Here is a 20,258-nt window from a genome sequence, read left to right on the forward strand (position 1 = left end):
GAGAACTCCTAGCCTGGTAAACCCCCCTCCCTCCGGAAATCTCATTTGCATTTGATTTCAGGAAGGAGTCTGGCCTGAAGGCTTGTCTGGGCGTTTCTGGCCCGTTCACCAAATGGACGAGCCTATCAGCGTCGTCGCTCATCGTTCTGTGATTGACAGCGAAAGTTGGCCAATCAGGTGGCGAGTTTGAGTGAGCCCGAATGGAACCGAGTCTGGAGGTGGTAAAAAAAAAGGCACTGGCTGAAGGGGAACACTGCTGATTGGCTGAAGGGGTTGTCAGTCAACGGTATTACTCCCGCCCAACTCCAGCCCACAGCCAAAATGCCGAATGGGCGATCATGCCAGACTCACTCCTGAAATAAATTACAAATGAGATTTCCGGGGGGAGGGTTTACCAGGCTAGAGAACTCCTACACAAGTTGTGTTGTAGACACCAGCACCACGGAGAGCTCTTTACACAAGGAAGGATGTGTTGACACCAGCACCACGGACAGCTCTTACACAAACTGTTGTTTTGCCTCTGCATCCAGGCTCTTAGCTGTTGACTGGTCAGGTGGGTAGGAGCCAAGGCTGCTGTTTTCTGCTGATGATGACTCATATGGTGCTTCTTGTGTTCTCCTTCACTCCCACAGAAAGTGTCCCAGTACACCATCATCGTGCAGGCGACGGACATGGAGGGCAACCTGAACTTTGGTCTCTCCAACACGGCTACAGCCATCATAATGGTCTCCGACATCAACGACAATCCCCCCATGCTCACCTCCAGAACCGTGAGTGAAGGGAAGGGAATGAGGGAGCTAGTGAGGTGGCAAGGGAGGGAGAAAGGGATGGAAAGTGTGAATGGTGGATCGTATGATGGGGGAGGGGTAGTGGACAGATAAAGAGAGCAGTAACTGAGGGAGTGAAAATAGAAGTGATGGAATCATATAGAAACTAAACAATGGAGTGAGGAGCAAAAGGTTTGAGTAAGGGATGGGCTGTAGTGACTTAATATGAAAATAGAAAAAGTGCTCCTCGGAGCACAGGTCTCCGACAGGTCAGGTTATTGTGGGCCAGCAATGTTCGGAATTCGCTAATCAGGATGGAATATGAAAAATCGGACGGATCTCTCTCTCTCTCTCTCTCTCTATCTCTCTCTCTCTCTCTCTCTCTCTCTCTCTCTCTCTCTCAGTTCCAGTAAGTGTACAGAGCTGGGTGAATGGTAGGGTCGGGCCGCTGGCTAAGAACAGGGAAATGACAAATCTCAGAGGAATGAATTGCTCTAGGTAAGGGAAGCAAATGTACAATAACATAAGAGGGCTACAGGCATGGAGGTAGTCTGTATTATTTATAGCTAGAGGGGCAGAAGCATAAGCGACAAGACAGGTTCATGTGTCCTGTATCCCAGGATACATTATAGCTTAATGGTATGATGAAGAGTTTCTCTGCATCCAGGTGTCTGTTTCGCTTTCGGCTTCAATATTACGGCGTGCGTGTGTGTGTGTGTGTGTGTGTGTGTGTGTGTGTGTGTGTGTGTGTGTGTGTGTGTGTGTGTGTGTGTGTGTGTGTGTGTGTGTGTGTGTGTGTGTGTGTGTGTGTGTGTGTGTGTGTGTGTGTGTGTGTGTGTGTGTGTGTGTGTGTGTAAGGATAGGCCTCTTGGGTAGATAAGATGCTTAGCACTGCAACTGTGATCACAGCAGCTGTGGCAGTACCTACCTGCAGTAGGCCTAGCTCTAGGAAGGCGCTAACAGATTAGCATTAGCATTCACCCTGGGGCTCATTAAGACCCTCACGGTGGTGAGCAAGCGTGGTTGTATCAGCTTGTGTCAGCCAAAGCGTACATCACAGAAACTGCTACTGTACATCTCACACAGCAGGGGAGACACGGGGAGCAAGAGGAAAAATGACAGAAGGCGGAGAAAATTGAGGGGGTGTGCACTCCAAAGGGAATTATAAAACAGTAAATGCAACTCTGGATTCAACAAACAGACAACAAAGACCCACGGGGGAAAGAAGACTGCAAAAAAAGCAACAAAATGTAAATGAATTATAAAGAGATGATTGCAGTGACACATCCAAAAGGTTTCAGAGAAAAATATATTACATATCATGCAAGCTAACAGATCCTACAGAAACCATTGGGTACACTGAAGGGTATGTCACTCACTTTAGTTCATGAAGTAGATAGAGGACAGGTGAAACATTTTGTGGAAAAGGTCCCCTCTATTTGACATTGTAAATCTGATTCTTGACAAAATGTAACACATTTCCCAATTCCTTCAACCACACATTAACCACTGAAGGTTGTGTCCATGACAGTAGTTGTTTTCTCGCTAACAGAATAGACAGTGAGATGACCCGCTGGGCTTCAGACTTGTCCCTCACCCCATCCAGAAAGGTGTTTAAAGAGAGAAGTTGATTGGTGGAGCACAGCCAAGTGATGGTGAAGAAACAGTGTGAAGAGGAGATGAGAATGAAGGATTGTTTTATACAGTAACAGTGATGACTCACAGGCATTGTTGTAAATCATGTCTTCCTTAACTCACCACCCGCACCCCTCTCGTCTACATTAGCATTCTCTTGTGACATCAGCATATGGATGACAGTGGCCAGTAATAGATTGGTATTCTCTAACTGTATTTCGGTGTGTTTAAGTGCATGTCCATCATCGCCACAGAAACAAGTTAATGCTATCATGGATATTGATGATGAACTTTAGGGGAGGACTTGGAGCTGTGATGAGCAGAGCACTTTTCACCCACTCCCCTCATAAATCATCCAGTTTAGCAGTGGGGTAACATATGCCATTTTGTGAGAACGCGGGGCGATTATGCAAATATTTACTGTTTGCAGTAAACCCCATACATCCACACTATCAAAGTGTCCCAGAAATAGAAAGTTTGGGGGATTTGTCTTTAATGTTGATTAATATTTAATCACGCCTATCAGAAGCTGGCCTATTTTTCAAGGCGGCTGTGTGTGCGTCCGTGCATGCGTGTATATGTGTCTGTGTGTGTGTGTGTGTGTATACTCCCTCATATTATGATATTCAGATCATCATACATGTATGCATTATTTTTACATTATAGACAGACCATACCAAATAAGATATTACATGTTATGATTTTAAAGATGTTTATTGCATTATATGATATAATGCAGAAGGGATATATAGAGGGTCCGGAGAGAGGGATGTAAGAATGGAGGGATGGGGGATGAAGGGATGAGCGTTAAGGGATGAAGGAAGGATTCAGGGTCATGAATGGATGGATGGAGTAGTAGGATGTTGTTGTTGTTGTTGTTGTTGTTGTTGTTGTTGTTGTTGTGTGTGTGCGCGTGTGAAACACTTGCAGTCAGGGGGAAATCCCTGTGCAGTACAGAAGGTAGCGTCACCGCTGTGCCTTGGCCTCCTTCCTGCTTCTCATCTCCACAATGTCCCCATGATTAGGTTCTATGTCACATGTCTTCTCTTCCCATCTCCCCCTCTTCCTCCTCCATTCGTTCCTCCACTGCCAACAGTGACAGGTGGGTGGCTGCGCTGGCATGAGGTGTTTTGTCGAACGCTGCGTCCCGTGCCAGTCACAGTGACAGAGCCTGTTCTCCGCCTCGCCTTTGTTCCATCGTGAGCGACATGATATCAGAGAAAGAGAGGAATGAATATCAGATCAGAGAATCTGAGTCTCTAATGAATGCGGTCTCACACCTGGTTCATTATTAACAGCTCCTGAACCAGTGTCAGGTTAGAGTGAAGGGAAGTTAACCGGTACTAGTCAAAGACACAGAGATATCATGTGGTTTCTAACATGACAAGATTAAAATAGAACCAGTAGGAGGTAGAAAGAGAGAGTACGTCTGAACTACGTAAATAAAGATGATTGTTCATCTCTTACAATCCGTTTTGCCATCTACTTTAAATACTTTTCTTGTCATTGTCAACCAAGTGTCATGGTCTAAATGTCTCAATGGAAGGTAGGGAGACCACCTCCAACCACTGCAGATGTTATATTGCATTAACATCTCTACCATACATATTGGTAAAATACATAAAAAAAAAAACCATTTTATTCATACAAATTCATCCAGGTTGTAGCTTTTAACTAGGATATTGAGAGCTGTGCAGAGCCCCAATGTTTGGCAATGTTTCGACAACACAAAACTTTGTGTGTGTTGTCTTAAAGTTATGAGTCTTTAAACAGCTCTCCTGACACACACACACACACACGCACGTACGCACACGCACACACACACACACACACACACACACACACACACACACACACACACACACACACACACACACACACACACACACACACACACACACACACACACACACACACACACACACACACACACACACACACTGATCTGCCCGCTGCCGTGGGCTGTTTGCTGGCCTGATGTTGAGGGATGCCAGGCAGGGTATTATGGTCTGGTGGATTGTTTGGTCAGGGGGCTTTGCTATTTTATATCCTACACTCAAATAAGCAGCTCAGTTACTCTTGTTGCCTGTAGCCAACATGGCCACACAAGCCTGTTGTGGTGTGATGTGATGAAGAGGAGGCCGGGTTTGATGGACATATTTGTGGGATGGGTACATGTCACTGTTGTACGGTACATGGACATCTCTCTCTCTCTCTCTCTCTCTCTCTCTCTCTCTCTCTCTCTCTCTCTCTCTCTCTCTCTGCTTTAATCCCCTGAGTCTGGATAGCTTTGATCAATCCCACCAGAACAGACAGACGGCAGACAGAGCTTCACTCTTCATCAGGCTTATCAGGACAAAGCACATGTGTCTGTAGAGCAGGAGAACATCTTCAAACCTCTCATACAGACTTACACAGCTGCTTGAGCCTCTGTCACTGCAGCCCTCTCTGTCTGTCACCACACTGTCCATCCTCCTCTGCCTTAATGCCTTTAAACACAATGGAATATTATTGCTGTCTAGGATGGCAATAGAGAATGGAGAGCCATTGGTACTGGAACAGAAGTGTGTGTGTGTGTGTGTGTGTGTGTGTGTGTGTGTGTGTGTGTGTGTGTGTGTGTGTGTGTGTGTGTGTGTGCGTGCGTGTGTGTGAGAGAGAGTGTTTTTTTTTACTGAATTGAAAGAGTGGCCTCGTTACGCTTGCTATAACTGCAAACCCAAAAGGAAGGGAAGTGAGAGTCGGCTTATATTGTAAAATACACATGAACATGGTGGTGAAAGGCACTCAGTGGCACATTGTAAAAATTGTCATCCTCAAATGGCTCGTGAAAGATCCCAGAAGGCTGCAGCTCCAGCCAAGATAAAGACGGATTGAAGCACCATTGTGGTGTAGGCTAACATTCTCCCCCTCTCTCTCTCTCTCTCTCTCTCTCTCTCTCTCTCTCTCTCCCTCTCTCCCTCCCATGCCCCGTCAGTTTACAGGTGAGGTTCCAGAGAACAGGGTGGACGTGGCAGTGGCTAACCTGACTGTGATCGATGCCGACCAGCCTCACTCACCCAACTGGAACGCCGTCTACCGGATCATCAGTGGAGACCCCACCGGACACTTCACCATCCGCACCGACCCGGTCTCCAACGACGGCATGGTCACCGTGGTGAAGGTAAGATGCCAAGTGAAACTGAGGCCGTAAAATCTGCACACCAAGTAGCTGTCTTTAAAATGATTTCTAATCCTCAAAGGTAAGGACGTTTTGAGCAGCAACGCTCAACCTCAGATTTCAGATCCAGTGCCTGTCTTTTTTAAAATATATTTTTAAGGTAAAATGCCAACCAATGAGCATATAGCCCACCTCCAACCCCATAAAGGTTAATGTTGTATTGTACACACACATGAAGTGGTGTTATATCACTATGTGGAGTGTCGGGTGGCCGTTTTGCTGTCAGGATGGTTGTTAACAGCAATAGTCCAGGGAATCACCTGAGGACAAATTGCGGTCCTTTGCCTTTGAAAAAACCCTTCATGTCCAAATGAGGGATTGGAGACCTCTGTGTCCTTCATAACCCACACACAAGCGTGCAGACTTGCAACACAATAGCTGCTGAACCCATTGTAGGAATTTGGTATTGATTTCTCAATTACAATCTAGTGTTTTTATGCAGTCATAAAGTAGTAGTTACTGTGGCTGCAACAACAAAGTCTTGTCTTGTAACAACTTGCTCTGGTAGAGTTAAACTCTGACACACTGTTTAATGCTTCAGCCCATTTAGACTTTTACTTTTAATACTTTTTTGTTTTGCTTTTTTCTTTAAGACTTTATAGTACGGTCGGGTCTATAATGTGTTATAACTACATTTATTATGCATTATAACACTTGTTATAAATGTCTAAAATGATGCACTTATAACAAGGTATGGAGTATTATAACTTGTAATAATTTATAATTGGTCAGCCCAGAGCACCGAGCGCTGGCATTTTGCTTCTCTTCATTATCTCTAGATGACTGCCTTTTATAATCTTTTCCTCTCCACTCAGTTCCTGATAAAATTCAGCAGGCAGCTGTACGCTTCCGTAGTGACCCATGGGGAAGTTATCAGGAAATCATAAAATAAGAGACAGGACTCCCAAGGGAACAGCGACGAATAGACTGTCTCAGAGAGTAAACAAAAAGGCTTTAACTCTCTCTGGGGACCAGGAGCTGGAATGGCTACCCACACTAATCGGCTTCATATCAAACAACCTGGGATAGGCAGGCGAGAAGTCACTGGAAGGCTCTGCGTTGGTATTTCTACTGTGAGTGTGTACCAGGGCCTCTGTGGCTGCTGGCAGAGATACATCGCTACATTGCACTGACATCTAAGTTTGTTGCAATCTCCCAGCAGGGACCCCGGCTCCTCTCTGAACAAGGGCTGAGGTCTCAACCAGAACATGTCACACGTTTAGACTGCTCTCTGGGGAGCTCATGAGGCAGCGTCCTCACTGGTAATAGCGTCGGCACACAAACAAGTGTTCGCGTAAACACACAAACACCATCCTCGGATGACTCATTAAGATAATATGTAAATCACAGCTTATGACGAATGCAGAGGATGGCAGCGCAAGTGGAGATGAGGAGAGGAATGAGCAGAATAGGGAGGAGAGAGAGTGGGTGGATCTCAAGGAGACGAGGGATAAGTCAGAGGGGGACACAGCACAGCGATGTGGGGGTGATGGGAGATTTGTTTGCTTGTGGGCAACAGGTTGAGGCCATGTTATTGAACTCTCATCCCTCATCCGCATCCTACCCTCAGGCTGTGTGTGTGTGTGTGTGTGTGTGTGTGTGTGTGTGTGTGTGTGTGTGTGTGTGTGTGTGTGTGTGTGTGTGTGTGTGTGTGTGTGTGTGTGTGTGTGTGTGTGTGTGTGTGTGTGTGTGTGTGTGTGTGTGTGTGTGTGTGTGTGTGTGTGTGTGTGTGTGTGTGTGTGTGTGTGTGCGCGCGCGCGCGCGTGTGTGAAAACCCCCAGTGCTCTGAATACCAGTGGCTGTTTATCAGTGATCCTTGAGCATAGAACGGCTTGTTGATTGGCTGCCTGAGGATGCACCACAGGGTCACTACTCATGGGCTCGAGTACATAACATTACACAACACAACAATATACCACACTACACAACTGTACACAACACTACACAACATGGGTGTTGGGGGTAAAATACCTGCCCACCTCTGCGGAGTCTAGAGGTTTGAATCCAACGCGGTGCATCCAGTTTGCTCGAGTGTATTTGAACACAATTGGCCGTGTTCGGGGAGGGAAGCGGGCTGGGAGAGAGATCTTTGTAGCTGGACGTACGGGCTGGGACGGCCCCTGTGTCAGCGGGGGGTGTTAAACGCGAGGAGTAGGACTGAGGCGCTATGTCCCCCTGGCGGGTGCTCCTCACCGTTGTTTTTCCTTGTGTTTTATCTGTGTTTTGTCTTTAAAAGGTTAAAATAGCCTACTTTTACTGTTATTTGTTTCCCTCCTTTTTGTACCTTTTGCACTCTACTGTGTTTGTTGTATTGTTTGCTTGTTTTTATATGGGACTGGGTTTTTACTGGGGACTATGGATGGAAATTAGCATTCTTGCTAAATCCGGTGTATTTACATTACATCATTATTTTGTTCATTAATAATATGCGATGTCCCGTCCAAATAAACAAATAAAATAAAGGTGAGCCATCTCGAAATAATTTGTTCCAGGGACCCCCCCCAGAAGCCATGATTTGAGTTACAAATGTTCTCTTTAAGATTTGCACACATTTTCAAGATATTCAGCACAACAATTGAATGGGGATGGATTTGTCCTGTGGGGTGGAATTTGGCAATGATCACGTGGTGCCACCAGTTCAACACATCTTCAGTCATGTGCCCCGACCTCATTGGGTGTTTCGGCCATTTATCACAAGACCCACCACAGGCTAATCAGACCTGGGTGTGTGTTGCACGGTGGCACCATGTGGTAATTTGGCAGCCCATGTTGTGTCCCTACGTTTCAGCCACAGACAGTGACTGCTCTTTTCAGCGGCAGTGCCAAGTTCTTTGTTTGCCTTCCGTTGGGCGAGCCCTCTGATCCCTACCTCCTTCAGGAGCCTTGCGGTGGAACTGGCTACAAAGCCTCTGCAGCCCACCTCCACTGGCCACACAGGAATTCTTCCATTAAGACCAGGAACGCATCTGTGTCATTTTAGATTTTTTTATTATATACAGCTCATAGCAATGTTCAATTTCAAAAATCTAAATTCAAAGATTTGCACAAATTTTCACAATTTCAAATAAAATGCAGATCTACAAGCTCAAAGCGCTATGTGCTTGTATATCTGCTATTTTTGAATAGCCCAAAGAAATCTTAAAATGACACAGATGCTTTTCCGGTCTTAATGGGTTAATTGGTATATTGTAACAACTAAAATTCTCAGACTTGTAGGTCACTCTAGCAAAAACGGGATACCCTTCCTCAGACATCTGAGGAAGGACGAGAGCCCGAAACATCACAGCAGCACCCAGGTGCAATTAAAAAAATCTGCAACTGGAGCCCACAGTGTGTGAGCGACGAGCGTTCTCTTTTAGTTTTCTTTTTTTTCTCGCTTAGCACCTGCCCAACTTTGGGTGTGGATGTGCATGTCTTTCCTCCCTTCATAAAAATGATTAAAAAAACTCAACAGTACACATACCAACACCTTCCCACATATATAAGACATGTCTCCATCTGGCACACAAGGCCACGGATCTGTCTGCATGATGACGGATGCTTCCTTACATCGGGCTGTCACACGCCGTCCACTGATAACACTAAGCCTTAAGGCATCACAACATACAGATGAGCTCACAGTCTTTTATCGTCAGCATCAATAGCAGCAGACATGAGCCGTGTGACGATAATCATCAAACTTATGTAAAAATGTTCCAGCATCACCTACAAGCAGTGTCATTCACCCCCCCCCCCCCCCCTCCTATCTCACACTCTCTCTCTCACACTATTTCTATCTCTCTGTTCATTTCAACCTACCGGCACGTGGTTTACATTAGGAGAGAGCGCAGAGCTGACACTCCAGTTTAGGCTCAACCAGCAGAAACCACTGTAGATGTAGACACACACACACACACACACACACACACAGACACACACACACACACACACACACACACACACACACACACACACACACACACACACACACACACACACACACACACACACACACACACACACAGAGAGAGAGGTGAACACGGCAGAGTCAATACAAGAGCCTATGAATAGTTTAAGCCTGGCCGGCTCTGCACTCAACGCAGGGGTGGTAATTACAGGTGTGGAGGGTTGAAATGGTGGGCGGCGGTTTTGGGGGTGGATTGTTGGAAGAGGAGGCGAAGGTTTAGGGAAGTTTAAAGATAAGAGGTTCAATTAATCTGAGGTGCTGTCTGGTATTACAATGAACTTCCATCTATATATATACAATTTGAATCCTGCGCCATGTCGGTTGTCAGTATGTACGTATGTATCCAGTGTGACGTAATCTGACATCACGCCAGTGTGACGTAATCTCACGACAGCATGACATCACGCATGACATCACATCCTACCTATAAATTCTAGGATGCCGTCAGATCGCACCAGTTCGACGGCTTCCATAGTGGGTTTTGGTCATTGGAGAGGTGATGCACGTCACCTCTTTCTGAAGTGGGTACTTTCAAAGCCTGCCGTGGATTTAGGAGAGCACAAAACTCTCTCTCACACTGTGAGGTGCCTGTAAGGTGGCACTGCAAAGTGAACGACGCGTCACGCTAGACGTTCGGGCCGCTAACTTCTAGTGTGATACGTTTAGAATCAGACACACTCTGAAATGAGGACTGTACTGTATTTATTCCCTCCGGCTGGGTTCTAAAAACCTCTCTCCACACGCTAGCCTACCTCCAGTGTTTTGTGAACAGAAGATCTGAATATAGCAACCTGGGTTTTACCGGGACTTACTACTGTATATCTCATCCCTCTCATTACCTCTAGCCGGTGGACTTTGAGATGAACCGTGCCTTCATGCTGACGGTGGTGGTATCCAACCAGGCCCACCTGGCCAGCGGAATCCAGTCCTCGCTCCAGTCCACAGCGGGGGTCACCATCTCCGTCCAGGACATTAACGAGCCACCTTACTTCCTCACCAACCCCAAGCACATCCGCTTTGAGGAGGGTGTCCCTGCAGGCACTAGCCTGACAACATTCTCTGCCTCCGACCCCGACAGGCTGCAGATGCCACAGACCATCAGGTACACATTAACTGGATTAACCAATTAAACCCTATTGACAGAAGTACAAAGTACTATGTATAGTATACTTAGTATATTATACAGCCTGAGGATGCGGTGTCCTACTCATAGTACTTTGTACTTCGGTCAACAATACAACTTTTTCCCCTCTACACCAAATTGCTTTGTGACACGTTGTGAGCTTGTGGATCTGCTATTTTCGCTGAATGCCCTTCGCAGAATAGGGATACTGTAGTATGCGGTTAAACGATGTACAGTTCCTGGAGCGCGGGGAGCTCGTCTCCCATTATGCGCTCTGCTGATCGAACTACTCGCTGTGGGCTAATCTTTTCTCGGGCAGTACAGTTCCCATACCAGGCCGTAACGTAACACAGTCTGATAGAACGCCTTCAACTGAGCTGTTGTAGTACAGCCTGAGGATGCGGTGTCCTACTCCGAACTTCTTCAGGTGGCGAAGCCAGTACAGTCGCTACTGAGCCTTTTTCCTCACGTGTGTGGTGTGTGTCTCCCATTTGAGCTCCTCCTCGATGTGTACTCCGAGAAACTTGAACTGACCCTTACCACCTACAGCACTATCGATGAGGATGGGCGCATGATCTCTCCGCGGCCTCCTGAAGTCCACGATCAGCTCCTTGGTATTGTCGACGTTAAGGGCGAGGTTGTTCTCCCGGCACCAGAGTTGATCTCCTCTCTATAGTCAGACTCTATAGTCATTGTTGACGATTTGACCTATCACTGTCGTTTCGTCTGCATACTTTATGATGGTGTTGGAGTCATGTGTGGCTGTACGTGTACAGGGAGTAGAAGAGAGGGCTCAGCACGCATCCCTGGGGTGCTCCAGTAGTAGTCCACGAACAACATACTGTACGTACACATTTGTCCTTCAGCAGCTTGTTGTCCATGTGCTAGGCAGCTAGATAGTAGAGTCAAAAATGGAGGTTCCGTGACCATCCTTTGGCAAGTAAGGTTTGACGATTGATTTGACCTCTATGGACCCTTTAGAAAAGATTTAGCCCCCAGGTCCCTCCCAAAAATCCTGGCATTTTTTGCTAGACAGCCAAATTCAAAATGGCGCCCGGCGCCATCTCTAAAAATTAACTTTTGATCTGAATGACCTAGAATCATGTATGAAGGCACTTTTCCATACAAGTCAACCATGAGGATTCCAAATCTGACACAATTTTAATTGTAAGACCTTGTTTTGACTCCGAAATTCAAGATGGCCGACATCCAGTAGAGTAAAAACTTATACCCAGGGGGCAAAGGGGGGTATGCTGCATTTGTCCTGCCATAAAAGGTTGGCCACCAGAAATAATATCTATGACCCAGTAGGATCACAACCTATATGGACAACCCGGTCACCTTGCTGCTGGAAATCCAATATGGCCGCCTCAATATTATCAGAAAATAGCTTTGGCAATAACTTTTGAACCAGATGGGCTAGAAATAAAAACTTGGTGTCTATTTCATGGTTTCAGAGCATGAGAAACTCAATGGAATACTTATCTTTATGATTGGGTGTGTCTGGACCTTTCATTTGCATATTTCCAAGATGGACGCCACTCGAAAATGAGTTTTACTATGACTTTTACAGCAAAAAGTCTGCTTTTTAAGCAATATGAACACATTTGGTCAGTTTGAGCTTTAATTTATATGTTGTCAATATGGCTGCAGTCATAAATAATGTATGGTATTACATTTCCCCTCAGATTTATTGATTTATAGATCTATAGTTGTGGGGATGATTGCAGAGAAAATCGGAGAAAAAGCCCACAACGTATCTTATGTATCATTTTAATAAACTAAATACAATATAAACCGACACATGCACACTCCAAGACTTGCCATAAACTTCAACTTTAGGGCTATACAAATTAACATAGTGGTATGCATTCAAGTAACATAACAAAAGATAGACTACTTAGTGACAAATAGAGTAAAGGCGGAATTGAGGTTGCCTACAAAAGGTTCATTTTGACCTCTATGGTGCTGTCTTGCCTGCTTCTAAAGCCAATGATACTATGGTACAATGCTATTCACTGTCACTGTTGTCATGTGTTGCACTGATCCTGCTGCATCGTGTCTCCAGTCCCTGGCAACGGCATCCTAAGTAGCATGGAATTGCCTTCTTTGCACGGGAACAGTTTTTTTTGGCAGCCTTTGATACAGCTGCATGATATTGCCTTGTTCATTGACACAGGCCAGGCTGGCTCGGTAGATGCAAGGGGGACTGCATTGCTAGCACTGAGAGACAGCTCTTCTCAGGTGCAGGTCAAAGGCATTCTCTGTCGGGGGCAGCAGCTTTAAGAGGGTTGATCTATTATTGAGGAACTTGTACACTCTAAGCTTACTCAGGTCAAAATCCTCCTGGTGGTCCTCTTTGGATGTATATACAGCAATTGTGAGGTCTCGTGCCGGATTTATGGACGTCATCTGAGAGGGAATCATAAGAGTTTTCACCAAACTCCTCAAGTGCAGAGATCCAGACGCATGATGGCCTTGAACCATGCCTTCTTCCCAGTGAAGAAGGGATAGCTGGTGGTACAGTATCTCTGCCACTTAAACTATGGATAAAGGGCAGGGCACGACACTGTGCGAGCCCCAGTGCTGATACCATTTGATGGAGAGGAAGGTATGAATTTTGCTCTGTTCTCACCCACAGCTCTGGAAGGCATCTGAGATGGGTTGCTGCATAGTAAAGGCACATGATGATGTTGTCTGTGTCATTGGCATGGATGAGAACTCTGTCAACTTTGTCATTCTGGACGCTGTACAGGGTGTGGAGTATTATTCTTGTATCAGCCTCCTGTTGTGTGGATTCTAGTGCAGGGACATCTTCAATAGACCCCTCATTGATCACCACACTCCTTGTCTCTTCTTTAACCCCCCCACCCAGGTAAAGATGTGTTGGACCAAGGGCCGCCTTAAGTTTCTCATTTTCACACCATTCGTCACAGAGGAAACTCAATAGGTTTGCCTTGTTAGCTGACACAGCAAAAAACTCCTGAGGATCTGGAGCTGTGTAATGCATACTGACTTCATATTCTTTGGCAGGTTTTGGTCAAGCATATCTGTGTTCTTGCTCAGCTGTCTTAAGACTAGGTCCACTGTACCGGTCAAAACAGAAGTGAATGATCTCTGTGCCAGCAGGCACATCATTCAACAGCAGACGTTGGTATCGTTCAGCGATTGTTCCAAATGCTTCACCTTTCAGGAACGACCAATGGCGCATGGCATACATGGCATCAATAACTACTGCTGTTTTTATGTCTTCTGTAGGCAGGTCAGGGATGCATGCAACTTTGGTCTCCTCTTTCAGGACCTTAACAAGGCTTGCCTTGGTACCTGTTCTCATCCTGCCATCTTCCTGGAAGAGGGAAGGGGGGAAGTCACTGCACTCGTGGTTGCCTATAAAGACAAGGTTGAGTTCTCCACCACTGGCTATGATTTGGGTCATGCGCAGGAGGGCAGTAATTTCATTGCTCTTGCCAGGTGCTGAGGTTTTCCCCTTAGATATTTTAGATGATGTGTTTTGAGTGTAGAAAGTGTTAAGCTTCATTATGCTTGTCTTCTTCTGTTCACTGGACAGTGACTCACACAGTGCCTTCAGTGCCTCCCAGTTCTTTCACACTCATCAAGTCGTCCTTGACTGTGGAATCAGCACACTGTCCTGTAGATATGTTGATCATGGGTTAGTCTCCACTGCTGCCATGACCTTGACTACCATCTCTGTGTCCCGGATTACACGACTCTGACCAGACTCATGGTGTGGGTCTGCCATATTGACAACATATAAATTAAAGCTCAAACTGACCAAATGTGTTCATATTGCTTAAAAAGCAGACTTGTTGCCATAACAGTCAGCTGTCACTGTAAAAGTCATAGTAAAACTCATTTTCGCGTGGCGTCCATCTTGGAAATATGCAAATGAAAGGTCCAGACACACCCAATCATAAAGATAAGTATTCCATTGAGTTTCTCATGCTCTGAAACCATGAAATAGACACCAAGTTTTTATTTCTAGCCCATCTGGTTCAAAAGTTATTGCCAAAGCTACTTTCTGATAATATTGAGGCGGCCATATTGGATTTCCAGCAGCAAGGTGACCGGGTTGTCCATATAGGTTGTGATCCTACTGGGTCATAGATATTATTTCTGGTGGCCAACCTTTTATGGCAGGGCAAATGCAGCATACCCCCCTTTGCCCCCTGGGTATAAGTTTTTACTCTACTGGATGTCGGCCATCTTGAATTTCGGAGTCAAAACAAGGTCTTACAATTAAAATTGTGTCAGATTTGGAATCCTCATGGTTGACTTGTATGGAAAAGTGCCTTCATACATGATTCTAGGTCATTCAGATCAAAAGTTAATTTTTAGAGATGGCGCCGGGCGCCATTTTGAATTTGGCTGTCTAGCAAAAAATGCCAGGATTTTTGGGAGGGACCTGGGGGCTAAATCTTTTCTAAAGGGTCCATAGAGGTCAAATCAATCGTCAAACCTTACTTGCCAAAGGATGGTCACGGAACCTCCATTTTTGACTCTACTAAGAGGACTGTGTGGAGAGCCATGGCAATAGCGTCATCGGTGGATCTGTTTTTTCGGTATGCAAACTGCCTCGGTTCCAGTGAGGCAGGTAGCGTGGAGCAGATGTATTCCCTCACCAGCTTCTCAAAGCATTTGCTGACTATCGGGGTGAGAGCGGCAGAGTTCCAGTCATTCAGGCATGTCACTTTGGCTTTTTTGGGGATGGGGACAATGGTTGACATTTTGAACCCTGCGGGGACCACAGCCTGGGAGAGGGAGAGGTCGAAGATGTCAGCGAAGACACCCGCCAGCTGGTCTGCATATGCTTTAAGGGCCCGGCCTGGAATCCCATCAGGTCCCGGCGCCTTCTGGATGTTGACCCGTTTGAAGGCTGTGCGCACGTCGTCCTCCGAGATGGTTAGAGGGCTGGTCTCCTCTGCTGGTGCTGCTGATGGCCCAGGTGTCCAGTTCGTTGGGGAGGGAGGCAGGTGGGTTCACTTCACTTCTGGTTTTTGCTTTTCCGTTCGTCAAGGATTGTAGCATAGCGTCTGTGTCCTCAGACCAGATTCGGATCTAGCACTTTGAGATTTTCACAAATGTAAAGTGCATTATAAATACAATCCATTATTTATCTGCTAATTAGCCTTAGTCAACTCAACGTAAACGTGGACTTCTTATGGTTGTGGCGACGATTCAATGTTGTCACACACACCACACCACGCGCAGTGAGCAGTGCTCCTCTCCAAACGTTAAACTATGCATACAAAGTGCATAACCTAAAAATATGAATACAGTTTGGGTGCGCACATCACCGGGTATGGACTAGTTTTTAATGTAATGTTTACAAACCGTTCAAAGGTCAAGGTCATATACATACAGTAGCATGTGCCGTGGGTGTAGCATCTCTGAGTGCATTTCTATTTCAGTGTGTTCAAATTCTGTTTAAATTTACTCTGTTTTTCTGGTTCAAATGACCTTCAGCCTTGAGGCATTTAGAATAGTGAGGTTCTACAGAATATGGCCAGGTGCTATATTGTCCAACTGAATATTTCCTCCTGTACACAGAGATTTCTAATTGAAGTGCACGGCTTGTGAATCATCCCTGCATAATTATGCAAATTCAGCGGGTAGAAAGGCCTCTTGGCCAAGTTCCATCTCAGCAGTTCGAGGTCAGGGGGCAGGGATGGGTCTATATCTTGACATTGCCCATCTCTCAAAGGCTGCAGAGATTATGAGCCAGTCTAGCACTCTGAGTAGCAAGGTTAAGAGGGTTAATAAGGAGCACTAAATTCTGGGTTAAATACACACACACACACACACACACACACACACACACACACACACACACACACACACACACACACACACACACACACACACACACACACACACACACAGCTGGCCACAGCCCAAAAGGCCTGACACAGCATTCTGTCTACCTGCAGCGTTCTGTCTTTATGTTAAAGCTCTATGGATTTTAAATGTAAACCAACCTTTAAATGACCAGCTGGCCTTCCACCGTGCTGACAACATAATTGAAAATGCACCTGCAATATTGTCAGTGGTGCACATCAACTTTTTACGAGTCAGTGTAGATACGTATACCTGGTCAAATAGTGTTGTAAGTACTTGAGTTTAAAAGTGAAGACGCAATCCCTGAAGAAAACCTTTCCAGGTCGAAAAGTTGGTATTCATTTAATAAATTATCCTGCATCGTGGCTTTGAGTGTGCAGCCTTTTCTTCACTTTTAGACTTATTTACCAAGGTCAGCAGCACCTCATCAATGCTGGTGTGCGCCCTTCTCCTGTTTGTTTGCCAAGTGTAGAGTCCTTTACCTTTAGGTACTCCTGCAAGGGGCAACTGGGTTGACTTTAGAATGACGCGTGCAATTCATTCAATGTCCAGATAGTGCTTGTATCTTTGGATTTGTCAATCCATTTATTAACTCTATAAAGGTGACAAACTCATTAAACAAAGACATGAAAACGTCAACCTGGCACGGCATGAACACGGTCAAAAACTGTTTTGCCTTCCCCAGCACACACCTGCCCACAATCATCCATTGCCAGGATATAATGGTTACCGTGGCAACCACCCACTGACGGTGATTGATTAAGGCCACACCATTAATTTAAATTAAATAAAACAAAATAAACAGAAAGGAATTTTGGCTCCACCACCAAGTACTCGAGTTTAAGCACAATTAAGAATTCAAAAGTAAAATGTATTTCCAATTTCAGCACAAGGCTGTATTATTTCCACATAGAACCTCTTGACTCTTTAAAACCTGCTACTAATGGACTGACTGGAACCGCTAATACCTCCGAACTTCAAATTGACATTGTATAAATTATTTTTAAAATTTGGTTTGTTTTTGTTATCTTGTGTATCTTTGTAGGAGTGGTTCTCAGGTGTTTTCCATTACATCTCCCCAGCCAAGGCTAAGTAAAGTCTAGCAACTTTTGGCACTGGGAGGCAAACTGGAACTGAAAGTTTGATGTAATGCATTGAGCCGACAAGCAAAGGAAAAAACACTATCTTGTGGACTTGAAATAATTATGACACATTGTTTTCTGATCTGATTGTCTTTCCGATGTGTGCACTATATAATTTTATTGAGATATCTAAATACCACAAAGTACATTTCTGACTGGGCTGTTTAATTGGCTTCTCTCACTGAGCCTGATGAATCTGCCAGAACAAACTTCATAGTCTACTGCCAAGTCAGAAACTTACTCCTGTGCTCCTTAGCTCAATAAAACTATAGTGTGCACAATGAAAAGTGTGATATGTCTTCCTTTATTGTCCACTCAGCTCTCATTGACTTAAATGCATTCCATCAAACTTTCAGCTCCAGTCAGTCTATATTGTGCATGGTATGGTGTAGATCGTGCCCCTCGGTCCTCCTTGATCCCAGCCTTTCTTTCAAAAGGACAATGTTGCTCCCATGAGAACAATTCTTTGTTCAGAAGGGTTAGAACATTGAACACTGGAGCTGAGGGAAAATATAAAAGCAATACATCTGAGCCAAGTATTGATATTTCCTCCTCATCACAGAGTAGCGATGCAGGTGAACCCACATGCAGAGACTAAAGAAGAATCCATGATTAAAGGTATTTCAGGCCAGGGAAATAAACATAAGTGTGTTCAGTTCATGTGGGAGGGAGGCAGGCGGGTTCTCTGGACTTCTGGTTTCCACTTTGCAGTCCGTCATAGTGTGTATCGCCTGCCATGTACAGTACGACGAGTAGTACCGTCTGAATACCAGCACCCACACATCAAATAGAGTAGTACCACACGAATACCAGCGCCCACACATCAAACAGAGTAGTACCTTTGTGACCTACCTTCTGCGCTGTTGAGCAGCTCATCAAACTCATCAAAGGCACCGCTCATTTCATTTCTTTTGGACACTCTATACTCTAAACACAAGGCCACTGAGCTGTAGGGTGAAGTTCCTGCCCATCACCGTAGAGTCTGTTTATTTTTCTCAACGGTGCTTCAGGCTTGGCCGGAAGCCAAACCAAGCCTTATCTTCCCACAGACCTGATAACAGCAGAAGTGCCAGGGAGGCATTTTATGTAACTTTGCCCCCGTTCATCAAAGAGTTAGGTGATATACCTCATTATTTGAATGAGGAATGGGAATATGCTTTTGCTCGTGACACACCATTTTCGTTGTGTCTAATTTATGTTCGGGTTCTTGGCATAATGACAAAGAGGTAGATATATCTCTCTGTAAAATGGATGGTGGAGTTACAGTAAGTGATGACGATAGAGAGTTGCGAAAGTGGAAAGTAAAGTGAAACAGACCTGATTTTTGTGGCAATGGAGAGATAGATGAGTGCAGGTGGTGGTTTGAACCTGACAGGTGCTCATCAGACGAGGGGGGCGGGGAAGCAGACGGACAGTGTCCTGGGGGGACGTTGGGGGTTGATTTGGACTAGGAGGGCAAAGTGGAGGTGGGGGACAAAGGAGGGCAGAGGGAGGTATCATGCATCATCTGTCAGATGCTGCACGTTCAGGTTAACATGGGATTGGGAGACGCTCGCATCAGTGTTGATTTTGACTGCACATTTTGATTCAGTTTTAGTCATAGTCTTTTGAATCAAATTCCATTTAGTTTTAGTCATATTTTAGTCATCTGAAATGTTATAGTTTTAGTCTAGTTTAGTCGACTAAATATCATAAGATTATAGTCGACTAAATCTACAGTTGATTTAGTCAACTAAAAAGTATTTTGGCGGTGCCTTGATAGCGTCGTATTGGCTGATTTTACACTTGGTTGCATGCTGAAAATAGCCGATCTACAAGTTGTGGGCTTTTAGATCTGCTATTTTCAGAGCGCAACACCCGAGCGCAACCAAACATGAAATGTTTTAGTTCTACTGGATCTCTTCTCCACTAGTACCTCTCTAACATGTTAGTCTGGTTTTTATTTGTTGACCAAATTTTCGATATAGTTTTAGTCATCACAGCATAGTATTTATTTCGTTTTAATTTCGTTTTCGTCAGTGAAAAAAGGTAGTCGACAAACATTTTTTGTCATAGTTTTAAAGTCGACAAAATCAACACTGGCTCGCATAAATGATTACCCACAACACCGTGCCTGAGCTTGAGACATGCATTTTTCGTCCTCTGGGTCATGGGTTTGAAAAATAAATGTCGTACCTCCTCCCTGCTGCTTGCTAACATCACTAAACCTGCCAGCCTTAATCATCCATTCACCCCACGCACTCACACACACACACACACACACACACACACACACACACACACACACACACACACACACACACACACACACACACACACACACACACACACACACACACACACACACCGACCCCCAAATGAGACAAACTTCAGTGTAGGCCTCTGCTTGAGGAGGCATTTGAAATAAGGTGAGAGAAAACATTTAAAAACGTTCACAGCACAATGTACGTTAATTAGTTTTTTTTTCCCACACAGGGTAAACAAGAAGTGTTTACCTTTTCAACTAAACAGAAAACACTTCATTAAAAGTTAGTCTTGGCCACTGACTGCCAGTCGCCCCACAGCGGTGTTG

The 20,258-nt window shown here is 45.1% G+C and overlaps 1 protein-coding gene across 1 annotated transcript in view; it reads left to right on the top strand.

Annotated features, from left to right (window-relative positions):
* LOC311052802 (cadherin-4-like) overlaps positions 1-20,258 on the top strand; it is a gene marked incomplete at its 3' end in the record, with an annotated part of 305,420 nt that overhangs the window by 268,498 nt on the left and 16,664 nt on the right. The window contains exons 9-11 of the mRNA XM_084068012.1: positions 633-770; positions 5,377-5,562; positions 10,411-10,667. Of these exons, the coding sequence (XP_083924138.1) occupies positions 633-770; positions 5,377-5,562; positions 10,411-10,667 (581 nt within the window). The remainder of the gene's footprint in view (positions 1-632; positions 771-5,376; positions 5,563-10,410; positions 10,668-20,258) is intronic.

Source organism: Gymnoscopelus microlampas, assembly GCF_963454915.1.
Source record: "Gymnoscopelus microlampas genome assembly, chromosome: 10".
In the NCBI taxonomy this organism is placed as follows: domain Eukaryota; kingdom Metazoa; phylum Chordata; class Actinopteri; order Myctophiformes; family Myctophidae; genus Gymnoscopelus; species Gymnoscopelus microlampas.